Genomic DNA, 23,484 nt, shown 5'->3' with positions numbered 1-23,484 from the left:
TGTTAACGTTCTCTCTTCTGCCTCTCTTGAAAATGGCCTGAGCCTCTTAGGATGGAGCGCTGGCTGCCACGGCAACGGGAGGAGGTGCCATCATCTCAGAAGATCCAAGTGAGAATAAACTTTGCTCCTTTAAACTGGACCAGGCAGCTCCCATCTTCCCACCAGGATGTGCAAACGGATAGTTTTTGGCTCCTAACACTGCCTGCCACTCAGCTCAAGAGTTCCAGGGGAATTCTGACACGGGTCACATGTCCAGAAGGTGGGGCGGGGGGTGGGGGGCACAGGCTTCTCTTTATCCCTAAAGCAGCCCCTGGAGAAACCAGGGGTTTCTGTGGAACCCCAGATGCAGGGTTCCACAGCTGCAACTCTGTCATCGGTAAGCTGCATCCTGCTGAGCACTCATGAACCCCACCATGCCTGTTGGATTTTTTAGTAGAACTTCACATAATATCAAATTAACAACTTCATTTTCTTGTAAATATTTTTTCAATTTATCTTTTTTCAACATGATAAGTGCATGCTTTAATTCCCATCCCGTTTCCCCTATCCCTGCACCCCCCCCATAACCAGCAGTTTGTCTCCCATAGCCAAGAGTCTGTTTCTTGGATTCTCTCTCTCTCTCTCTCTCATTCCCCCTTGCTTGTTTTGTTTCTTAAATATCATGTATGAGTGAGAGCATATGGTATTTGTCTTTTTCTGACTTATTTCACTTAGCGTTATACACTCTAGCTTTATCCCTGTTGTTGCAAATGGCAAGCCCTCATTCTTTTTGGTGGCTGAGTAATATTCCATTGTAGATAGATACACCACTTCTTTTTTATCCATTCATTAGCTGATGAACATGGGCTTTTTCCATATTTGGGCTATTGTAAATAATGCTGGTAGTAACAGAGCAGTGCATATATCCTTTTGAATTGGAGTTTTGTATTTGGGGGGTAAATACCCAGTAGTGCGATTTCTGGATCGTAAGGTAGTTCTAGTTTTAATTTTTTGAGCAATGTCCATATTGTTCTCCGCAGTGGCTGTGCCAGCTTGCATTCCCACCAACAGTGCACCAGGGTTCCTTTTCTTCCACACCCTCACCAACATCTATTTTATCCAGTGTTTCTGGTTTTAGCCATTCTGACTCGTGTGGGATGGTATCTCATTGTAGTTTTGATTTGCACTTCCCTGATCATGAGAGATGGTGGGCACATTTTCGTGTGTCTGTTGGCCATCTGGATGTCTTCTTTGGAGAAATGTCTGTTCATGCCTTCTGCCCATTTTAATCGGATTATTTGTTTTTGGGGTGTCGAACTGTATCAGTTCTTTATGTAGTTTGGAGACTAACCCTTTACTGGATACATCATTTGTAAGTATCTTCTCCCATTCAGTAAGTTGCTTTTTAGTTGTACTGATTGTTTCCCTCACAGAAGTTTACAACATTCACAGTGGGCACCCACTACATCTGGCTAGTTCGAAAACATATTCATCACCCTAAAATACCCCCCACCATTAAGCCGTTACTCCCTGTCTTCCCCTCCCGCAGCTACTGGCAGCCACGAATCTGCTTTCTGTCTTTATGGATTTACCTATTCTGGTTATTTTCTATAAGTGGAGTTGTACAATATCTGCCTTTGGGTTCCAGCTTATCCCATTCAGCATGATGTTTTTGTGGTTTATCCACACTGTGGTGCATGCCAGTATTCCATTCCTCTTCATGGATGAATACTATTCCATCATAGGAATATAGCAGTTTGCTTACCAGTTCATCTGGATTTGCATCGTTTCCATCTTTTGGTGGCTGTGAATCATGCTGCTGTGAACATGAGTGTACAGGGCTTTGTTGGAGTCTCTCTTTCCAATTTGGGGGGAACCAGACCTCTCTGGACCTCATTCTTTCTTATACTGTCCCAATGCCTGTGGTCAGGGGGTTCTAGAGTTAGTGACAGGTGGGCTTCTTTACCGTGTTACCTAAACTAGTCATACAGACCCCACGACCACCAGTAACAGCACTGGTGTCACCTCACTGCCTGACCACATCTGCCTCACCTCCAGAGGAAGGGCTGCGGGAAAAGATTCAGTCTGCCCTCAAGCTATGTTATTGACCAAGACTGTGTGCCTGCATCATGGCATCCAGGGAGCTCCTCTCCAACAGCTGTCCCCTGAGGAAGCAGCTCCCATCCCATCCCGACAGAAAAATTCCATTTTGACTCATCAAAGCAGCCATCCTCACCAAGAGTGGGGGGTGCTCCCTGAATTCAGTAGGAGACATGGTATAGCAGTGGAGAGCTCCATCTGGTATGTCCCAGACAGAATGTGCCTTTCAACAATTCCCCACAGCCACCACATTCTCCTGCCCCCTGGAATCACCTTCAGAGGAATAAGGTGGACCCCTTACCCACTTTCTTGACACTGTTCCAAGTGCTTCATCCACATTCCCGCCTAACACCCTCTGGGGGAGATGTTGATTCATCTGATAAGGGAGGTGAGGCTCAGAGAAGGGAAGTGACTTAGCTAAGCTCAACCAGCTAGAAAGTGGCAAAGCTGAGATGCGTACCCAGCGCTGTCTGATTCAAAAATCCGCAAGTGGAATCTAAAAATCCACCTGCATTCACATTCACCCCAACTTGCCCTTGGGAAGGTTGTGCCTTCCCCACATCTAGCTGAATCCCATCACCTTGCTGGGGTCGCTGTGGGGTCCTTTCACCCTCCTTGGCATGGCCAGCAGTGGTTAATGTCTGGCTCAGTCCCCAAGGGACATTGCTGGCTCAGGATCATTACCATGGAAGACTACAGTTTAGTGTTTACAGGGTCTTACCTCTGTGTTGCCCCCCAGGGGCTGCCTTAATGTGTCCCCACTGGATAAGGTGTGGACAGGTGTATTAGCCTGGGTCTGGACTATCTGGACTATCCCAGACCCTTAGATAGGGATTCAAGTGCAAGTAGCTTATTTGGGAGATGGTCCAAGGAAGCATTATTTAGGGACAGTGAATTGAGGAAAGCGAAATAGGGACATTAAGGAATGTCTTAGTCTGTTGTGGCTGCTCTAATGAAATACCATAGATTAGGATGCTTACAAACATCCTCTCACTGTTCTGGAGGCTGGAAGTCCAAGGTCAAGGTTCAGTCAATGTTGCTTTCTCCTGAGGCCTCTTTCTTTGGCCTCTCTCCATGGCTGTCTTCCTGTTGCATTCTCACATGGTCTTTCCTCTGTGCACATGCCCTGTCTCTTGCTCATCTTATAAGGACTTCAGTCCTACTGGATTAAGACCACACTCTTATGACCACATTTAATCTTAGCAATCCCCATAAAACCCCATCTACAAATACGGTCACCTTGGGGATTAGGGCTTCAATATATGAATTTGGTTGGGGGAAGAGGGCACAAGTCAGGCCATAACAATAAACTAGCTGTTGTGGGCAACTAGGACGCCGTCCTGCTGAGGTCCTCTGAGAGACTGAGCGGGACACACCTGAGCCATCCCACTTGAGGTCAAGGATGCCGGGGTAGCTAACCACCAACTCTTACCTGTCATGGATAAAGGATTCTCCTTGTGCATCAACCCCTTGCCACCTCCCAGCTGCCCTTGAAGCTGACCAACCATGTGCCCTTGGCCAGAGAAATCACCAGAGAGTCACAGGAGCCTGCAGTATAAAGCCACCAGTATGCCTGGGCATGGGAGGTGTCAAGGGGACATCCACCATAGGGGATCATTCATTCCCCCATCACCCACCCACTGCACAATCCCACCCAGCAGAGCCCACGTTGGGCCCAACAGACCTCCCCAGTCTGAGAAGCTTCCACCCGCTATGGGCCAACCTGGCCTAGTCCAGGGTAGAGACAGCCACTTTGCAAGTAGCAGTCAGATCAAGGAGCTAATGGAAGTAAATATGAGTGACCCAAGTAGTCTTTGAGATCAAGAAAAAGCAGAGCAAGTGCCAGACACTGTACCAGGTCCTGAGAACTGGAAATCACAAGAATAAGAATATCACAGGAATAACTCTATCAATCGCTATTGTGTTTTCAGGATCTTTTCAGTTTCAGGTAGCAGAATCGAGTCCACAGCTATACTGGGTTCAGGCACAGCTGGATCCAGGTGTCCAAACAACACCACCAGGCATCTGTCTTTCCCTAGCAGTCTGCAGAAGCAGGGAAGAGCCCCCCAGGGACTGCCAGACCCCCTGCCAACTGACTCTTTGACTTGTTCGCCTTCTCTGCCTTCCTGTCAGCCAAGATGTGGACACCGATCCATGGCCAGGCCTGAGTTGGAATCTCACTTCCGCCTCTCATTCACCATGTGACTTTGGGTAAGGAACTCTACCTTTCTGGACCTCAGTAAATTCTGTATAAACATCACCTCTTTTGGAGGGTTTTCAGGAGAAAACCGTGAACTCAGTGACCTGAGTGTAGAAAACACACAGCCCCCTCACGGGCTCAGGAATTTCTGGCTCTCTCTTTCTCTCTCTGTTGGGAGGGCCACTAGAGACTCTCCAAAGAGCTTCTGACTCCTGGGAGGTCATTAGAAGGGGGTCTTCAGGACTCCACAGACCCCAGCACTGTCTGCCAAGAAGATAACTAACAAGTCCTGTCCACAGATGTCTTTGGCTTTCTTCCTGTGTGTGAACACGCTGTTGAATGGATCCAACACAGGCTAGCTTCGAGCCCACTGTACATTCATGCTTGCTTTATCATCCCCAGGACCTGAGTGTATCCTAGACTTTGTGGAGTCCACCAGCTGTTTCCTTTCAGGAAGAGTCTGATGGGACTGGCAAGGTTTGGGGGCCCACTGTTCTCCCCCAACGACTTCATACACAGTGCTAAGAGCAATGCTCGGAAACAAGGAGGCCCTGCCCAAGGTCTCCCTTAGACATCCCTTGTTCTGTGTGTGCCTGCCTCTGTCTCTGCCTGGGCCTCTGCCTGGGGGGCCTCTCCTTTGTCTCCAGCATGTGTGTGCCCTGTGGGCACGCCTGTGTGCGCTGAGTCCTGGTCCTGCATATCACCCCACCCCTTGCTTCTTTGTCTTGGCTTTTGTGTCCAGACAACAGAGAAGGGGGGCAGAGTATGTGCTGCTGTCATCCCCCCCGTCATCCGTCGGTAAACAGACCCTCTCCAGACGCCCTGCACCTGCTCCCCAGCCCTCCCAGCCGCCCCAGCAGGTGCTGTAACCCGCCAGCCGCTCACGGCTCCTGCCAGAGAAAGGCACAGGCCTCATCCAGCCACCTCCCCCATCCTCCCTGCCCTCCCCGCCATCCCACCTCAGCTTTTTCCCTTCATGGACAGAGCCAGACAAGCCCCGCGGAAGACTTTACAAGGACCCCGACACGTGAGGGAAGCCGGAGCCGGCACCCCCAGCCTCATTGGTGTATCCTCTTGAACATTCCACCAAGTCATTCTCCTCTACCTAATGCCACAGCCATCTCTGCCTCCATCATCCCCTTCTGGGATGTCCAGCCTCCACAGCAGACATCTCCGACCTTGAACTGCAAACCTGGCCTCATCATTCCCCCATCCACAGCTGTTGGCACCCCACAGGACTCAGGAGGCAAAGCAAGATCTCTGCCTTTACCAGCAACGTCCTGCCTGGGCTGGCCCCTGCTGACATTCCGAGTTCATCCCGCACCAAGCTCCTGCTCCAGCCTCACATGTCCCAGCCGAGCCCAGCCCTGCCTGGCCTCATCATCTCCAGGAAACCTTCTCTGACCTCCTGGTGAAAGTCAGGCCCATTAGTTACACACTCTCTGACTGACACCTACCACTCTCCTTTGACACTAATTTCAATTTGGGATTTCATAGATTCCTTTGTCTGTTGTACACATACATGTTCCACAACCAATCTGGGAGATTCCTCATGGGAGAAAATGGCTCTGTGTGCTCACCATGGCATCACCAGGGGCCTGGCATAGGGTCTGACCCAGGGGGGACCTCAGTGTATGTATGCTCAAATAAACTAAACCTTAAACCTTCAAACCCTGCAGTTCTGACTAACCATTTCACAGACAGGAAGAGACCCAGGCAAGAACAGTGACTTACCCAAGGGCTCTATTCCAGTAGGGACAAGCTAATGGTGTAATCGCTCTGTCCCCATGCTCCCCAGCTCCTTCTGCCTTCCAGAGGTCACCCTCTCCTTCTCAAGCGAGCTTGCATCCTGAAATGCTTGCAGAAATGCACCCCCCCTTTCAGAGACTCGTCCACCTTTTGCGAGCAATGATGGTGTCTTTACTTCTTGATCCAAACACCTGCACCTGTCACCTTGAGCACTTCTACCTGTTTCCTCACCGTTTCTGTAGCTTTTGGTCCTCTCCCCAGACACCAGTGCACTCCTGACCCCACCCTGCTTCCCATAGCAGAAGCCACACAAGAGTCTTGGGGAAGACACTAAGGAAGGTCAGAGCAAATAATAACACTTTCTGCGCCTTTCCTGTGTTGCCGATTCTGGCCTTAATGCTATAAAAACAAAGGTTAGGGGGCACCTGGGTGGCTAAGTCCAACTCTTGGTTTTGGCTCCAGCTGTGATCTGGGGGTCCTGGGATGGAGCCTCACATCAGGCTCCTCACTCAGTGGGGAGTCTGCTTGAGGATTCTCTCTCTCCTTCTACCTCTGCTCCTTGCCCCATTCCCTCTCTTATATAAATAAATAGAATCTTTTTTAAAAATTAACAATAAAATAAAAACAATGGTCCTACTAGCCCAATGGCACCACCTATGGATATCATTGCCATTTTACAGACAAGGAAAACTGAAGCTGAAGAAATACAGCTAGAGGGTCTCTGAAACAAAAGGCAATCCCAACAATCTAGATCCAGATCCTGGCCTCATAAAGCCTCCTTCCCAACCCTGGTCCCATTACAGCCTCTCATGGTCCTCCACCCTGGCCAGCAGTCCCCATATGATCCTCCCTACCTCCCGTGGCTCCCGTCTATTCCAGACTTTCCCACCCCCGCATGGCCATGCCAGCGAGTCTGCAGAACAGCACATTCTTTATTTATGAGATGCATCTAGGCTTTCTGCAGATCAGCTGGGAATGCCGAGGTGCCTGCAGACAGGAGCTGAGAGATTCTGGAGGCCAAAAGTCCTCCAGAAGGCAGACAGGGGCTGGACCCTTGGGTACCAGGCTCTAGCCAGGGAGCCCAGGTGGCCTGCAGAGCACAGAAAAAGACTGGGGACAAGGTGATCTGTCCTTGGGATCCCTTATGCATCCTGGCCTGCCGTAGGCAAGAAGCAAAGAGCCCTGGGGGATGGAGAGGTGGGAATAAGGTAGGCACTTATATTGGCTGAGTGTCTCCTCAAATCCACAAAAAAACCACCAAGGTAGGGACACCTGTGTCTACTTTACAGGGAAGAAAACGGGTTTACAAAAAGTAAGCAAGCTCTTTCTGAATGTATAACTTTGTTTTGTGCCCTCTCCCCCTCCCCCGCTCCGCCCCCCCACCCCCCCCACCCCCCCGCAAAAAAGAGGACGTTAAGGTAGTTTGTACAGCTCAGCATAGCCAGGAACCTAAACATAAAATAAGATAGAAAAATGAGTCCCAGAGAAAGGAATATGGAATCTGGGATTAAGTTTCTCTTCCAAATGCCTGTCACACGGTTCTATCTAGTTGCTAATAATCCAGCAGACTGTCCCTCGGTTCCGAGCTCCCCGGTAGCCTAGGTAGAAAGAGAATGCAATTAATTTGTGAATGTCCCAGGTCTACAAGGTGAAAACAAACTAGAAAAATAGAGACATGACCGTGGCTGATACTGCGAACAGAAAAGGAATATCAGGACGGCTAATCTAATATCAGATCCTTAATTTCCCAGAAAGTGCCCCTTGCGTCCCGGTCTCTATTCCACTGCGCCGACGCAGAGCAAGGGTCTTCAGACAGACAGGGGCGGTGGGGGAGGGGTGCTTCTCACATTCTACCACCAGGTGGCAGTGCGGCGCAGGTCTCAGGAAGAGAGTTCTCTGGATGGGAGACTGGTATGTGCTCCCCAGTAACCTGGCGGGTGGGAGGGGCCTGAGACCGCAGCCGGTGGGCCTGAGCTTTTGGTTGAATCTCAACGAAGAAATCAGTATCTTGCAAGGCAGAACCAGGCTGCTACTTCTTCTCCGCAAGGGGACAGAGGAAGGGCCCTTGACATGGAGTCCCGGGATGGAATCCCAGCTCTGCGATTCTCCACACCAGTTTGGGGTCATCAACTTGCGTTTCCCGCCTCTGTCTTCTCATCTGCGCAAGGGGGTGAATCATGCTAAAGGGAGAGGAGCCTGAGCCCGGGATCAAGAAAGATGGTGGCCACTAAAGCCTACCAGAGGCCAGAGGGTTGAGGGGCCCTGAACTTGTGAACCAAAACAGGGGAGGAAAAAAAGGAACCACCTTCCCAGAGAGAAAACCCACCAAAGCTCCCAGCTGGAGACAAGCAGGGAATGTGGTGAGGTCCTCTTTGTTTCCTCAGACGGGTTTGGAGAAGTAAAAGAGCTCAGGACCTTTCCAAGTGTAAATGACAGAAACCCATCCTAGAATGACTTAAGCCAAAAAGAAAAAGAAGAGGCAGGGGGAGAATGGTATTTAGTCCCTGTGATAAAAAGCAGAGGGGACATCTGTGTAATAGGACAGTTAGACTCGTCCCCACCATTTCTCAGACCTGCTTTCCCCCTACACTGCTTTTGTCCTTAGTCTGGCTTTGGTGGCAAGTTCTAAGTCTCCATCCCAGAACTTAACAAGACCAGCACCAAGGGAGCTTCTCTTTCCAGACAGTTTCCACCAACGTTTCAGAGCTGGTTCTCATTGGCTCTCATTGGGTCACGTGCCTGTCCCTGGCCCATTCATGGTGCATGGTGACCATTACTGGCCAGGCCAGGGCTGTGTTCTGGCCTGTGGGATCCCTGTGGGCCAAACCCATTCAGTTCCGAAAGAAGGATTCTTTTTTTTTTTCTTTTTTTAAGATTTTATTTACTTATTTGACAGAGATTGCAAGTAGGCAGAAGCTGGCAGAGAGAGAGGAGGAAGCAGGCTCCCTGTGGAGCAGAGAGCCTGATGTGGGGCTCGATCCCAGGATCCCGGGATCATGACCTGAGCTGAAGGCAGAGGCTTAACCCACTGAGCCACCCAGGCGCCCCTAAAGAAGGATTCTTTAAACTCAGCACTCCTCCCAGAAGCTGCTGAAGGTCCCCAGAGCGTACAAAGGGCAGATTGCCATCTCTGGGAGGAAGCTGTCACAACCCGTGGGCCTGCCTCCTCTAGCTCTGTTGTCAAAGATTCAGGAGCTCGCAACAGGGAAAGGAAGGGCCTCCCAAGGAAAGGAAGGGCCCCCCACCTCGTGATATTTCCCCTCCATTAATCCTGTAATTAAGGTCCCTGTAAACAGAGGCCTCAGGAAGTAGGGACAGGCTGGTGCACAGCCCCCACCCAGCAGGCAAGTTGGCAGGTGCAGGACTCCACCTGGGGGGCCGGGTGGGGGATGGGGTGGGGAGTGGGCAGGGAGGGGTGGGTGGGTGGTGCAGGGGGTGGGAGGTTTGGGGGTGTGGGGTGTGGAGGTGGTGTGGGCCTGCCCCAGCCGCTGGAGCTCTGCCCTAATGGATGTGTGCGGGCCTGGCTCCGTGTCCAGCAAGCTCAGGAGATGCTTTTCTTCCTCCTTCCACAAAGGCCCCTGTCATAGCACTGCCCTGGTCCTTGTTGGAGATGAATAGGTGTGCAGGGAAAAGCACGTCCCTCTCCCCCTACTCCTCTCCCTTCTTCCCTCCTCCGTGCCCTCCTCTGGTAAACACACCCAACATGAGTGAGGTCTTCACCTTGTCACCCTCTTCCGTTCTAGGTTGTCCCTTTCCTCTCTGGTCGACAGTTTCTACCAATGTGTGGTCACAGCGTCTTCACTCCTGGGGGAGTGACTCAGTGTGATGGTAGAGAAAGGATCATGTGGATAAGAGAAGGAACTGGACAGACGGGGCCATGGGGACAGAAAGGGCATGAGTGGAGGATGAAAAGAGCCTCCTGGGGTGCCTGGGTGGCTCAGTCAGGTGAGCAGCTGCCTTCAGCAAGGGTCATGGCCTCAGAGTCCTGGGATCCAGCCTCGGGTTGGGCTCTCCGCTCGGTGGAAGCCTGCTTCTCCCTCTGCTTGATGCTCCCCCTATCTCTCCCTCTCTCTCTCACCCTCGCTCTATCTCAAATGAATAAATGAAATCTTTAAAAATAAATAAATAAATAGAGCCTCCCCTGCCAAGAGCAGCGCCCCACACACCAAAGTTCACCTTGGCTGATCCACTTGGGATCAAGGACTCAGCCCCAAGTGTTTACAACTCCAAATGCATTGTCACCCTCTGTGCCATGCCCACTGCCAGGAGCAGTGTTTGCTGTGTGGTCCTGGACCAGTCCCCTCCCCTCTCTGGGCCTAGAGGATGTGGGTTTGGGGTCCGCAGTTCCGGACACTGGGGTCAGTCCTGCTGGCTGGGTGCAGTGTTCTGGATGATGGGTGCTCCTGCCTACTAGCGCTTCTGGCCAAATCGCATCAATAATTCAAGTTCCCTTGCCTTTAAAACCTAGGAGAATTGGTCTCCTGGCAAGATAGGAAAAATAATTTCATGTTCTCTTTCCTCCCCTCCTATGAGTATCCTTGACAAATTGTTTCATTATTGCCTTTCACTCCAGCTGCCATCGCACATCTGGGGTACCATTTTTTATGGTTACCAGCCTCACTCTTGGCTTTGACTCTGGTTCTGAACAGGGCTGCCATCAAATTCTAATGAGCCTCCCCCATTCGTTCATTCATTCATTCAGCAACTATTGCCTGCTCTGTCCCCCAGCAATGCAAGACTTTTCTATGAGAGGTTAGAAGCTCTCCCAGTTATTCATACTAAAGTGTGAGGGGTGACTTTCTCAACTCGATTAAGAGAGGACAGGAGCTTAGCAACTTACTGTTTAGATAACTTACTGTGCCCATTAACTCTTTCAGCTTCCCCCAAACCTTACACAGTCCACAGTGAGCTCAACCCTCTTACAGGCTGGATGGTTTGGGGCAAGTTGCTTGACCTCTCTGAGCCTAGGACTCTCAAGATTCTGATGAGTTTTAAAGGAATAATAATGACGTCAAGGAGTTAACTGTCATTTAAATTACATGATATGAGAAAGGAACCAACATCAGATGTGCCATCAATATTATCATTAATCTTGAGGAAGGCATGCCCAAGATGAAGGGACTGGAGGTTGAGACTGGGGATATCAAAGCCAAAGGACAGAGAGATAGAATAATGCCAATGATTTCCACCGTTACTGATAGCTTACGTGGCATGTGTTCTGGGGATAGGCAAGTGTGATATGCCATTTCACTTCTCAAAAGGGAAGAGGTAGGTCTTGTGTGTCCCCAGTTAGCAAAGGAGGAAACTGAGATCACAACCTGGTAAGCCCAGATTGCAAACCCAGGGCTGTGATGACTGCTTCCCCAGAGTACAGTGCCTGCCCAGAGAGGTCAGGGTCAGACAGCTGCCGGCAGCTGTAGGGTTACAACCCCCCTCACCAACCACCACATCCAGTGCCTTCCAGGTTCTCAGCGTTCGTTCCGGGTGAGGACACATCTGGATGGAAGATGGTTGCAGGCCCAGCCCCCATCCAAGGCCTTAGCAAAATGTCAGAATCCACAGAGACCAACTTCACCATCCTCTCTGTAGAATTTCCACTCCTTTATCTTCCTAATGCCCATTCCCTAAGACTGAGACCACTTCCCAGACAGCACCCCTATACCGTACACCCACAGCAGCGCTCACTTCTTCCACAGTCCATTTCTTAAAGCCCTGGTGAACAGCAGGACCCAGACATACGTGAACTAATTCATACTAGGCTCTGATTGGCTATCATGGCTAACTTTAGCATGTCTCACCTGTGCTCCTCAGCTCACTCATCATGCAAGATGAGTTCACCAAGAAAAAAAAAAAAGAATAAAGAATAATAGTAATAGTTGTGTGGTCAAATTAGTTTGGGAAACTCTGAACACTGCATCCACCCATCCAGGGAATCACAGGAAACACAATAAACTATGGCTGGTTTCAAGAAGGCCTGCAGACTAGACACCAACAATGCCCAAGATTTTTGGACATAGTTTTTTTTTTCAAGGAACAATGTAACAATACCTGCAAAATGGTCTTTGATAAATCTTAACTGAAGAACCATGGAGTTATGGGGGTAAAATTTGTGTCCCCCAACTGAATTAAAATTCCTCGAAGGAAGGGATTTTTGTCTGTTTCATTCCCTGTTAGATCCTCAGAACCTATAACTGAGCAGTATATTGTAGACATTTGGTACGTTTGTTGAGTGAATGAATGAATGAATGAATGGAGTTTAGTCGGAGAATATCAGCAAGTCTGTGTTCATAATCCAGGCTTTGCCTTATATACTGTATGTCCTTAGGCAAGTCCTTATCCATCGTGGGGTTTCCTTTTCCCAGCAAACCTGGAGAAAGGGTGAGACTCCATTATACACTCTTACTGGGGGCAACAGCGCCCCCAGGAGGTGAAAATTGGCTCTCAGGGAGGAAAAAAATAAAACTTAATTCTTTTTATGTCTAAAGCATAGATACACAGAGAGGCCATACACAGATACACATTATATTAAAATTGTAATATAATTTTGTATTAAATTTTAATATTGTTTGTAATATAATTTTGTATTAAATCGTAATATATAAAATTGTATTAAAATTTCATGGCGGGGGGGGGTGACCATGAGGAAAAGAGTGTGTAAAAAGACTTCTAGAGTGGGGAGGACAATAATTAAGAAAAGGTTGTGAAACACTAGATTTGATCTAGAAGTTTCCTTCCAAGTCTGAACCTTTGACTCCAGGTGAGGGGCTGTTAGTGGAAACTATCTAAGGGAACAGGGAACAGTAAGAACCAAAAAACCTCAGCATGGGGGGAATAAACCTGGTATTGTGGACAAACATACCTCCCCCCAAAATTCATGTGTTGAAGTTCCAACTCCCAGTACCTCAGAAGTAACCCAACTGGGGGAAAAGCTCTTGACAGAGGTGATTAAGTTAGGCTGTCCTGGTGTGGCACTAACCCAGTTGGACTGGGTCCTTACCGGAAAAGGAAGGGCCACCAGGGGTGCACATGTGCACAGAGGGACGGTCACATGAGGACAGAGTGGAGGCTGCCATCCTCAAGCCAATTAGGGAGGCCTCACCAGAAACCAATTCTGATGGCCCCTTGACCTTGGACTTGAGCCTCCAGGACTGTAAGACATCCGTATCTGTTTCTTAAGTGCCCCAGTCCGTGGTGTTTTGTTTGAGCAAAGAGCAGGCAAATGCCCTTGGAATGTTCAGAGAAGACTCACAAGGGGAACCTGAGGTCAGAGAGGCCACAGGAGAGGCAAGTCATGGTCAGCCTTAGAGAAAACTACAAAAGTGTTGCTGTGGTTTGAATTGGTTTTGGGGTTTTTTTGTTTTTTGTTTTAGGTTTTATTTTTGTCGCCTTGGGAGTGGGATGGGGAAAGCATCCTAGGGTTTCAAGCTGGGGCAGGGGTGTGTGTGTGTGTGTGAGTGTGTGTCAAGATCCGCCTTCTGTTTTCAACAGGACCAACCATTCCGGCTGCAGGGGCAAAGAACAGGATGCTTGTGGGCAAAGGTAGGAGCAAAGGGGATGGATAATAGTAAGTGACTGGATTCCATCAAAGCGGGGGGCTTTGCTGCTGGATTACTACCGAGTGAGAGATAAAGAGAAATGTTATGAATTCTTCCTCGTTTTTGGCCTGAAGAGCTGGAGAGTTGAAGTTTCCGTGTTTATGGGTTTGGTTTAGATGTGCATTAGACATCCATGTGTCTGGACATCCCTGGACATTCAGGGGTCAAGTTCAGAGAAAACGTGGTTGTAGAGGTAAGCACCAAGGAGAGGCTGCCTCTCCCCCACCCCTCTCCTGTCATCTGCCCCTCTCCCAGCCTGACAGCCAGCATGCCTCCCCTGGTATCTCGGGATACTGTGACCCACTGGAGACTCAGCCTACTTCCCCATCCAGCCTGGTGAGAAAAGGGACTTTGAGTCCCTTGTGTACCACTTCCCAGGGCCTGGTGCACAGAGGGTCCCCGGCAAACGATAGTCTGAATGAATGGGACGGTAACCCAAGAGGGGTTAAGAATAACTCCAGAGCAAATGCTCCCAAACACATCCCTCCCCCTTCCTGAGCCTGATATTGTTATCTTTTCCAGCAGCCCTGCTCGACCCCACCCTGTCCGGTCTCTGTCCCATTTACTGATGGCAGAGGAAGACTGCGTGGAAAAAGAGCCGGAAGGCTGATGAAGTTAAGGCAATCTACATAATAAAGAACCAGGGGTGGGGAGAGAGCCCGAAGTAAAACCCATCTCCAGCTCAAGCTGCATGCGAGTGGAATGGGAGTTTATGTCTCAGTTTTAAAGACTTCCTCTGGGGCTCCTTTAGATGGTAGACTACGTCAATTGAGAGACTCCAGGGTAGTGTGTGAGAGCGAACTGTGGGTAAAAACAAAAGGAACATGAGAAATTTTGCCAGGGGAGAGAACTGGTTCCCTCTGCATATGCTTTAAAAAAAAAAAGACTAGGGCACTTGGGAGGCTCAGTCAGTTAAGCCTCTGCCATGGGCTCAGGTCAAGATCTCAGGGTCAAGAGATCAAGCCCCCACATCTGGCTCCTTGCTCATCTGGGAGTCTGCTTCTCCCTCTGCCCCCTCCCCCATGCTCGCTCGCTCACGCTCTCACATGCTTTCTCTCACACATAAATAATAAAATATTTTAAAAATATAGGTATATGTATGCATATGTAAGTGCACCTAACAACAGTATCAAAATTCTGGAACAAGGGGCGCCTGGGTGGCTCAGTGGGTGGAGCTGCTGTCTTCGGCTTAGGTCATGATCTCAGGGTCCTGGGATCGACATCAGTCTCTCTGCTTTGCAGGGAGCCTGCTTCCTCCTCTCCCTCTCTCTGCCTGCCTGTCTGCCTGCTTGTGATCTCTGTCTGTCAAATAAATAAATAAATAATCTTAAAAAAATTCTGGAACAAAGAAAAAAATCAGGAAGCAAAAATGCATAAAACTAAAGGGGAAAAAAACCAGATAAATCCTGATTATAGTAGGAGATACTAACAACCCTCTCTCAGTGACAGATAAAAATCTGAGTTTAAAAAAAATCAACAAAAATGTAGAAAAATCTAACGCACACTTGCCAAAAACACTAACCAACCTCAACTCGACCTAATTGATATGGACAGACCCTCCATGGGACAACTGCCAAATTTAAGCAGTTTTCAAGTGCACAACAAACGTAGACCATGTGGTGGGCTGTAAAATTTAAGTCTGGGCTTATTTTAGAGTGTTGAAATCTTATATTGTTCCAATTTTCATCCATGTGCTGCCGAAGTAAGCACGAGTGTTGGAAATCGGACTTCAGAACAAATCCGTAACAATACAATATCGTGAAAATCCCCCAAAATAACATATCATGAAAGAACCCATGGGCCTATGAAGAACTCGCAAGGGAAACCAGGAACTATCGGACTGAATGATTCAAATTTGGGGGAAGCGACTGAAGTTGTGCTCATAGGGAAATTAAGAGCTCTAGAGGACTCTACTGGGAGAGAAAAGCAGTACCACAATCAATGACCGAAGGGTGTACCCCTACAAGCGAGAAAAACTAAGAATAAAATAAACCAAAGTAAACAGAAGCAAGGAAATGGTCACAAGTAAGACAGAGCAAAGTAGGACACAGAGAAACGATGGAGCAAATCGACAAAGCGGAAAAATCAGTTCCTTGAGAGACTTGATGAAATCAAAATGCACAAGCTAGCACTAGACCTCTTTTATTACTTTCGTGCTGACTGTGTATGAACTGGCTCACGGGGGCCACCGGGAGGAGGCAGAGGAGTGGGCACGGAAGACCCTCTGCAGCTCCTCCTTCCAGACAGGCTCCCCCTTGGCTCCTAGGCACCACGCCGGTCCCCCTGCTCACTGCTGGATCCTGCGGACACTCTGCACCTGGAAAGTCTGCGCGTGAGAGCCCCACTCTCGGAAGTGCTTGTAGTCGCCTGAGTGGTGATCGCACTCCAGCACATACTGAAAGCCTCGGTAGCCGGGAAACTGGGAGCAAACCCAGCTGGAGAAGGGAAGAGCAGACCATTACCCTCGAGAAGCACCCACAAGGTGAGCACACAGGGACGAAGGGACCGGTGCTGCAGACACATTCCAGCCATCCCAGCCTTCCTTCACTGCCCAGAATGTGCCCTGCTCTCCCCTACACCCCCCCACGACCTGGCCTGTGATCATGATGTTCCCTCTGCCAAGAACACCGTTCCAGCCATGTTTTGCCCAGCCCCTGACCAAGCTGTATTTATCCTCTTGTTCTGAGGACTGGTTCTCCAAATCAGGCCACACTCCTACTGGTCCTCTGTAGCTCTCATATAATTAGACAATTATCAGATTGTTTATAAAATGTCAGCCTCCTGTGACAGCTGGGGGAGCTCCTGGGTGTAGGGATGCATATGTGTCCGGTTCGTTGGGCTCTCTGGTGCACAGTGCAATGCCCCTGGCCACGGAGGCTAATACATACTAAAAGAAGGAAAGGAGGGAGGGAGGGAGGAAGTGAGGAATCATTCGTTCCCCTCCTCCCTTAGCCAGAAGCCCTTCCAAGGAAAAGGCTGTTGTTCTTTCCCTTCGTTGACCCGTACATTGTTCAAAACTGGACAAGAATTGGTGTCTCACTTTCTGAGCTTCCATTTCCCCTCCTGTAAGAGGAAAGTGGACTCAAGAATCACAAGAGGTTAAAAAATAATAATAATAATAATAAAATAAATCACAAGAGGTCCTACTGTGGAACAAGATTCTCTGATGGTTAAAAAACAAAGGGGAGCACATGAGTGGCTCAGTGGGTGAAGCGTCTGCCTCAGCTCAGGTCGCGCGATCCCAGTGTCCCAGGATGGAGACCCGTGTTGGGCTCCCTGCTCTGCCGGGAGTCTGCGTCTCCCTCTCCTCTCCACTCTTGCTTTCTCACTATCTCTGTCATTCTCTCGGTCTCTCCCTCTCAAATAAGTAAATAAAATATTTAAAAACAAGCCAAAAAACCAACACCACCCATAAAACAAAAAGCCACCTCTCACCTTCACTCCTGCCAGGGGCCAAAGGGCACCTAGAGGCCGGTTGCAGTGGCCTCCCTAAGGAAAGCCCTCACATCTCACACTCAACCGCCAGCCACTGGGGGACAGGGTGGGAAGAGTCAGTCCCATCTAGGCTTGAAGCTGGATTTAATCACCTCCCTCCTGGTGGTCTTGGAGCAGACTGCCTGAGCCACACCTATTTCTCCAACCCTCCACCTCTCAGGTAATGTGGGAATATGCTCACTCTGCAACAAGCACATGACCAGTCCTAGCCAATTGGTTCAGGGTTGAGCACATGACCCAAGTTGAGCCAATGAGAACCTTTCCTAGAACCTTTGCAGGAATCAGTGAGACAGGCATTCTCTTGCCCTGGGGTTGGCTGGAGTAAAGATGAAGCTGCGCCGTTGCCTTTGCTTGGGAAGAGAGTGCCTGCAAATATAATGACGATGAGGCAGACAGAGCAAGAGGGGGAGAAAGAAAGAACCCTACCTGTAGCACCTGGATCCAGCTGTTCCTGAAGCAGGTGACAAGGATCAATAAATATTCTCTGGGCATAGTGTCAGTTTGATATGGGAGTCTGCTATTTGTGGTCCCCCAAATTCTGCCTGAGACCTCTCTGTGCCTCAGTGTCCTCCTCTGGAATGTGGGTATCAGAGCCCCCAAATCCCCAGCACACAGTTTTCACAGCCTCTCCTTCCCTGTCAGGCAGAGCCTTGGATTCACTTACGCCCCTGAGTGCACGTGGAAAGACCCCACTTCATTGCCATCCCAGCCCATGGCCTGGAGGGAGGGGTAGTCATCACTCAGCTCGCCTTTCCTGCCCAGAAAGTTCTCTTGCTCAAAGATGGTCAGCCTCGAGTCACGGTGGTTCTGTAAGCAGAGGAAACGGTCAGACCTCCAGGCACCCAGCTGAGAACCCACGTGCCTCTCCAGACACCCCTGCCCTTGTCCCCCCAAATCAGCCTTCCTTACATTTTGGAAGGGTAATAAGGCAACAAAACCTTACAAAAGGTGTGCACCATTTGCCCTTCCAGAAATGTACACGAAGAAAATAACTATGGAACAAATAAGCCACGGATATGTCCAGCCCAGCCTTGAAGATAACAACTGAAAAGATAAGGGAGGAAGAGAGGAAGAGAGGAGGGGGAAAAGAGGAAGCCTGAAAGTCCCCAACTGGGGGATCAGGTGGTTAACTGAGCTAAGAAGAGGATTATTGTGATCTGGGTTCAAATTCTGACTCCACACATACCAGCTGGGACATGTCACATAGTGTTTCTCAGCTGTTTCCATACCCATAAAATGAAACTAACCGCCTCCACTTGTCAAGATCGTTTGGAGGACAGAGTGAAATCAGAAGCTGTAAACTGCATGAAATCAGGGATAGCATGGTCACAGTCACGGTCCACCATGGGTCCCTGTATCAGCACAATGCCCGGGCCATTGTGGAATACAGGAGCAAATGAACTTGCTCACAATTTGAAATACTGGGGAGCTATGAACAATGATGCTGTCAATGAGATTTAATCACCCGGGAGGATGATTGTGATCAATTTGCCCTGTGAGAAAAGCTGATTCCTAAGCCTGCATTTCCTTCAATTCCATTTTTGTAACAAAGTTGCAAATGTGCCCAAATACATAGGAATAGGCATATAGGTGGATAGATACAGACACAGATGTGAATACCAGTTGGTGTAGGCAGAATCTGTGAATAAAAACAAGACCGAAGGAAGTCTCCAGCATTTTTAAGATTGCGCTTCTGGGGGCACCTGGGTGGCTCAGTGGGTTAAAGCCTCTGCCTTCAGCTCAGGTCCTGATCCCAGGATCCTGGGATCGAGCCCCGCATCGCATCTCGCTCTCTGCTCAGCAGGGAGCCTGCTTCCCTTCCTCTCTCTCTCTGCCTGCCTCTCTGCCTACATATGATCTCTGTCAAATAAATAAATAAAATCTTTAAAAAAAAAATACTGTGCTTCTGTTCAGTCATGTAGGTATAAGTGACTTTTCTTACTCTGTCATATTAGGTTTTATTCTGAACTTTGGGTGTAAAATCTATGTGCCTTATATGATTTTTAAATTGATGAAAGTTGCTTTTGAAGAAAAATAAATACATCTTTTTAGCCTCAGCTCTTTCATCTGTAAGACAGAGCTAGTAATGTCCACCTCCATGCATACTCCATAAACAGCAGCCTGAGTATAAAATCAGGAACACTGATAAGGAATCAGGAAGAAAAATAGAACCTTCCTCCCCATCTTGTCCTGCCAACCCTGGCACTCAGCTTCTCCTGGTATCTCTGAGTCATGAAGAGAGGGATGTGAAACATGCAGGGGCTCATATCATAACCAAAGTCGTGAAGGTCACAATGTGTGTGGTGATCTGGTCCAGATGCCACCCATTCCTCTTCTCCATGACGTGGCCCCATTTCAAGAAGAGACCAATGCTCAGAGAGGGGAGGGAGGGATGCCAAGTCACAGAGATTGAAGAAGTAACATGAGAATTTGAACTCTGGTTTAGTCAGTTCCCAAACCCCACTGGGACGATGTGGTGGCAGGACTCACGGCACAGGCCACTGGTCGGAAGGAGGTGAGCCTATCTGTGGGGTAAGCGGTGTTGCCACTCCAGGCATCCCAGCATGGGTACTCGCCCCGCTCCAGCACGTACTGCTGCCCTTGGAAGCCAGCATGCTCAAAGCCTACCCACCTGTGGATAGAGGGTAGAGAGTGCAAGAGGTAAGAGACCCCCTCATCCTGAGTTCCAGATCAATGGTTATCATTTGGGAGTTACCATTTGGGAGGTATTTAACCAATGTCTAGAGACATTTTTAGTTGTCACACTGAGAGAGGAGGGAGGAGCCTGTACCCCGGTACCCCTACCCTGGAGGGTAGAGCTTCGAGCCACAGCTGAAGCATGGAGCAGGTCCTCAACAGCAGGGTGCCCACCACTCTTGCTGTCATCTGGCCCCTTTTGGTGTCATCCTGTGGGACAAGGGACACAGGAGGCTGCCACTATGATGACCTTGCATTTGCTGGCTACTTAAATAACAAACTGTCTTATGTAAGTAATAAACCTGAGCTTATTTTCTCCTTCCAGGCAGAATCTGTCAGTTTGCTGGACATATCCCTAAACAAGTCACTGCTCCCATCTAATCCCTAATTCCCCACCTGCAAAAGTGGAAGTGAAGGGTTTTTTCTCCCAGATGTGAGGTGCATAAATACCACCCAAGAGGACCTTAGTGGCACTCACAAGCATAATATAAAGTGACTCCAAATCACATAGAGAGAACATTGTTCTCCTTCCAATCTACTTCCCAAACTTCTAGAAACTTCTAACTAGTATGGTAGCCACTGGCCACATATAGCTAATTAAATTTAAAACTTCTATAAAATTTAATTAAACTAAATTAAATTAAATTAAAAATTCAGTTCTTTAGATGCACCGGCTACATTTCAAGTCATCAATGGTCATATGTGGCCAGTGTTCAAAATCAGATAATGTAGACATGGAACAGTTTAACCTTTACAGAAAGTTCTACAAAAAAAGGTGCTGATATGGATAGAAGCCTCAGTGTGATATTAGTGTGTCATTAATACTTCCACATTTCATTAATCTCTCTCTTTTGCTTTTAACACAATGTATCCTATGCTCAGAGCCTCCAGCAACAATGTTCAACTAAAGAATAATAGCATTATTTTTTACTATATATATTTTAATAGTTACCTTCTATTTTTGGCAAGTGATTTTTTTCTTTCTTTTTATGCTTAAGGGGAACATTTCAGACCCAACACTTGATTCTAAAAGTGTGATCCTATAAGACTCCCTCATCCAATGCACAGGATCTCTGTGAATGATGATACCTACATTTGCGCAGTGCACAACCTGCTTAACCTTACACTACTGTCCTGCACACTGCCCAACACTTTGGACCCAAGGAAGGCACACTAGTACAGTTAGAGCCTGGGAAGGTAGGGCCAAGTACACCCCTTTCTAGACCTCATCTTGTCCGCCTCCACCCCAACTCAGATCCCCCCACACTCACGCGCCACTCAGCACTTTCAAAGATCGCACAGTCTCAAAGCCAAGCTCCAGCACACTGGGGCACTCCGCCGTAAACTCATGCCTCCGGCCCTGGAAGCCCTCCTCATCCCATACCACAATCTGTGACAGAGAGAAAAGCAGGAGACTAGCATCAGAGTCCTGTGGGTGATGAGGGTTTAGGAACTCACTGCAGGACTAATGGTGGGGCAGGGCAAGAAAGGACAGCAAACTCAGATACCTCCAGGGGCCGGGTAGGTAAGGATGGAGAAGGGCCGCAGACTGGAAGGCCCAGATTCCATAAATGGGTGATCTCTGTTCAGCGCCATCTGTTTTTGCCCCCTGGGAATGCCAGCCAGATTTTCCAAATTCTCAAGACAATCACTCTATCTGGACTTTTCTGTGGACCCTCCAGTTTTTTGAAGGCTAATGATGAATTCCAAAAAAAAATTTTTTCACGCAGAGGGGACCAAAGAAACCCTGCCCAAAGACTGTGTGCAGTCACCAATTTGCCCTCTCTGCCGGAGTGTTGCTGGTTCAGTCTGGGGACCAGAAGACCCTAGTTCAACTCGAGACCCTGTGTATAACTTTGGGCAAGTCCCTTCCCCTCTTTGAGCCTCGATGGCATCCTCTGCAAAAATGGAGCCTCATAACATGTTCCCCAGAGTAAGGTGGGGATTCAACAGAGGAGATCGAGAGGGTCCCCTGGACCTGGGTTTGACCTCTGCACCCCCTTCATTCCTCAGACACCACCCACTCGTGCCTCTTCCTACCTTCCAGTGTCCTGCTGACTTGGTGCACTGGAGGGTCATGTCGCCAGCTTCCTACATGAGAGAAGAACATGATAACCAGCCACCCTGACCGTCTGCTGTCCTTCTGGATGATAAAGTCTAGTTTGGGCAAGATCGGGATCCAGATGGGATCCAGGTAGGACTGCACTAGGTTTGCCCCATTCCTCTCCTTCTCAATCTGTGACTTTCCATCTGTGATGAATGTCATCTACCTTCTTGCTTCCTATACACCATATCAAAACTTACCCACTTGGGGTCCCCTTGCCTCTGATCCCCACTGTGTATTAATTTATCCACTCACTGTGGGAAAACGTCTGTGGCTGCCAGTGGGATGGATCATCCTAGCCAGTGTCAGGGTGCTAAGTTTAAGAGAACCTCCCCAAGACAGCACCTGATGCAAGGAAGTGACTCTAATGGTGACAATCGAGGCAAAGGACTATAGGAATAATTTTGTTTTTAAATGAGGGTGACAGGTATTGGTCCTGACGGTGGGGACCTGACCTTGGTTAGGGTGAGGATGACATTTAGGATGGCAATGTTATCCCTAGGACTGGAGACCTGGTCTCCCCACCTCCCATGGTGCTCACTCGGAGCGCGAATCCCCCCCCCTCCAAGCCTGGGACTTACCAAGACGGACCCAGAGAATATGCCAGAACATGGCGGGACCAGCCGAGGTCAGGCTCTTATAGGCAGGGAGGGAAGAGGGCCCCTGGGAGACAAAGCTCCGACTCAGCATGCGAGCAGTCGAAACAAAAGCCAGTCCTGGCTGAAGTCCCAAAGGAGAGGTGTCAGCAGCGTTGGCTTCAGCTGGAAGGGAAAGGGTCAGGTGGCCTCCCTCAGGGATCAGCTATGAAGAAGAGAAGGGGAAGTTCTACCTTAATTAGCTTCATGGGACTCCTGATCGGAGCAGGAGAATGAGGCCTGGATAAGGAATCCAAAAACTTTGCCCTTCCTAGCTGCATGACATGGGGCAGGTCATTGCTCCTCGATTTCTGCCTACAAAATAGGACAAGAATAAACCACATCATGGGGTTGTTGTTAGGTTATGTAACATGCCTGGCACAGAGAATGCATTCACAAATGCCACACGCCACCCTCTTCCACTAGGGGCAATCAGGGTTGGCTTTGTGTTGGAGGTGGCATTTATTTTTTGAAAGATTTTATCTATTTATTTGACAGAGAGAGAGAGAGGGCAAGTGAACATGAGTGGGGGTGGGGGAAGGAGCAATAGGACAGGGGACAAGCAGACTCTGCACCGAGCACAGAGCCTGACGCGGGGCTCCATCCCACGGCCCTGTGATCATGACCCGAGCTGAAATTAAGAGTCAGATGCCTAACTGACCGAACCACCAGGTGCCCCTGGAAGTGGCATTTAACCTAGACTGTCTCCAAAGGGTAAGGAGGATGTGTACAAAGTGAGATGTAAGGAGTGTTTTTTCTAAGCAAAAGTGTGGAGGTGGGAACATGGGGTGTATGTATGAGAAAGAGCTGGTAGCCCAGTTGGCTGGAGTTCAGGGACCCTGCAGGAGGGGGCCTGGCAAGAAAGGTAGGCTTAGCCAGGGTCTCCAGGACCCATAAAATTCAAAAAGGACTCCAGATGGTTCTGTAGGC

At 49.0% G+C, this 23,484-nt stretch overlaps 1 protein-coding gene across 1 annotated transcript; it reads right to left on the bottom strand.

Annotated features, from left to right (window-relative positions):
* Positions 1 to 15,760: 15,760 nt before the first annotated feature.
* CRYBA4 (crystallin beta A4) lies at positions 15,761 to 22,617 on the bottom strand. The gene is made up of 6 exons (XM_004766538.3): positions 22,501 to 22,617; positions 21,856 to 21,906; positions 21,087 to 21,205; positions 19,609 to 19,750; positions 17,783 to 17,925; positions 15,761 to 16,058 (listed from the first exon to the last, which is right to left on the bottom strand). The coding sequence occupies exons 2-6, from the start codon at positions 21,892 to 21,894 to the stop codon at positions 15,911 to 15,913; spliced, it is 591 nt and encodes a 196-aa protein (XP_004766595.1). The 5' UTR covers positions 21,895 to 21,906; positions 22,501 to 22,617; the 3' UTR covers positions 15,761 to 15,910.
* Between the last annotated feature and the right edge of the window lie 867 nt (positions 22,618 to 23,484).

Source organism: Mustela putorius, unplaced genomic scaffold (genome assembly GCF_011764305.1).
Source record: "Mustela putorius furo isolate JIRA1106 unplaced genomic scaffold, ASM1176430v1.1 tig00000578_pilon_pilon_pilon, whole genome shotgun sequence".
NCBI classification, from domain to species: domain Eukaryota; kingdom Metazoa; phylum Chordata; class Mammalia; order Carnivora; family Mustelidae; genus Mustela; species Mustela putorius.
The sequence above is the reverse complement of the archived record's forward strand: the minus strand, read 5'-3'. Positions and strand labels throughout refer to the sequence as shown.

What these genes read in the sequence shown, in the direction of transcription:
- CRYBA4 (XM_004766538.3), bottom strand. Translation starts at nt 21,894, where the DNA reads ATGACCCTCCAGTGCACCAAGTCAGCAGGACACTGGAAG. An exon ending in AGTCAGCAGGACACTGGAAG is followed by an intron (nt 21,206 to 21,855) that starts GTAGGAAGAGGC and finishes TCTCTGTCACAG; the next exon opens with ATTGTGGTATGGGATGAGGA. An exon ending in TCCGACCAGTGGCCTGTGCC is followed by an intron (nt 17,926 to 19,608) that starts GTGAGTCCTGCC and finishes CTCTGCTTACAG; the next exon opens with AACCACCGTGACTCGAGGCT.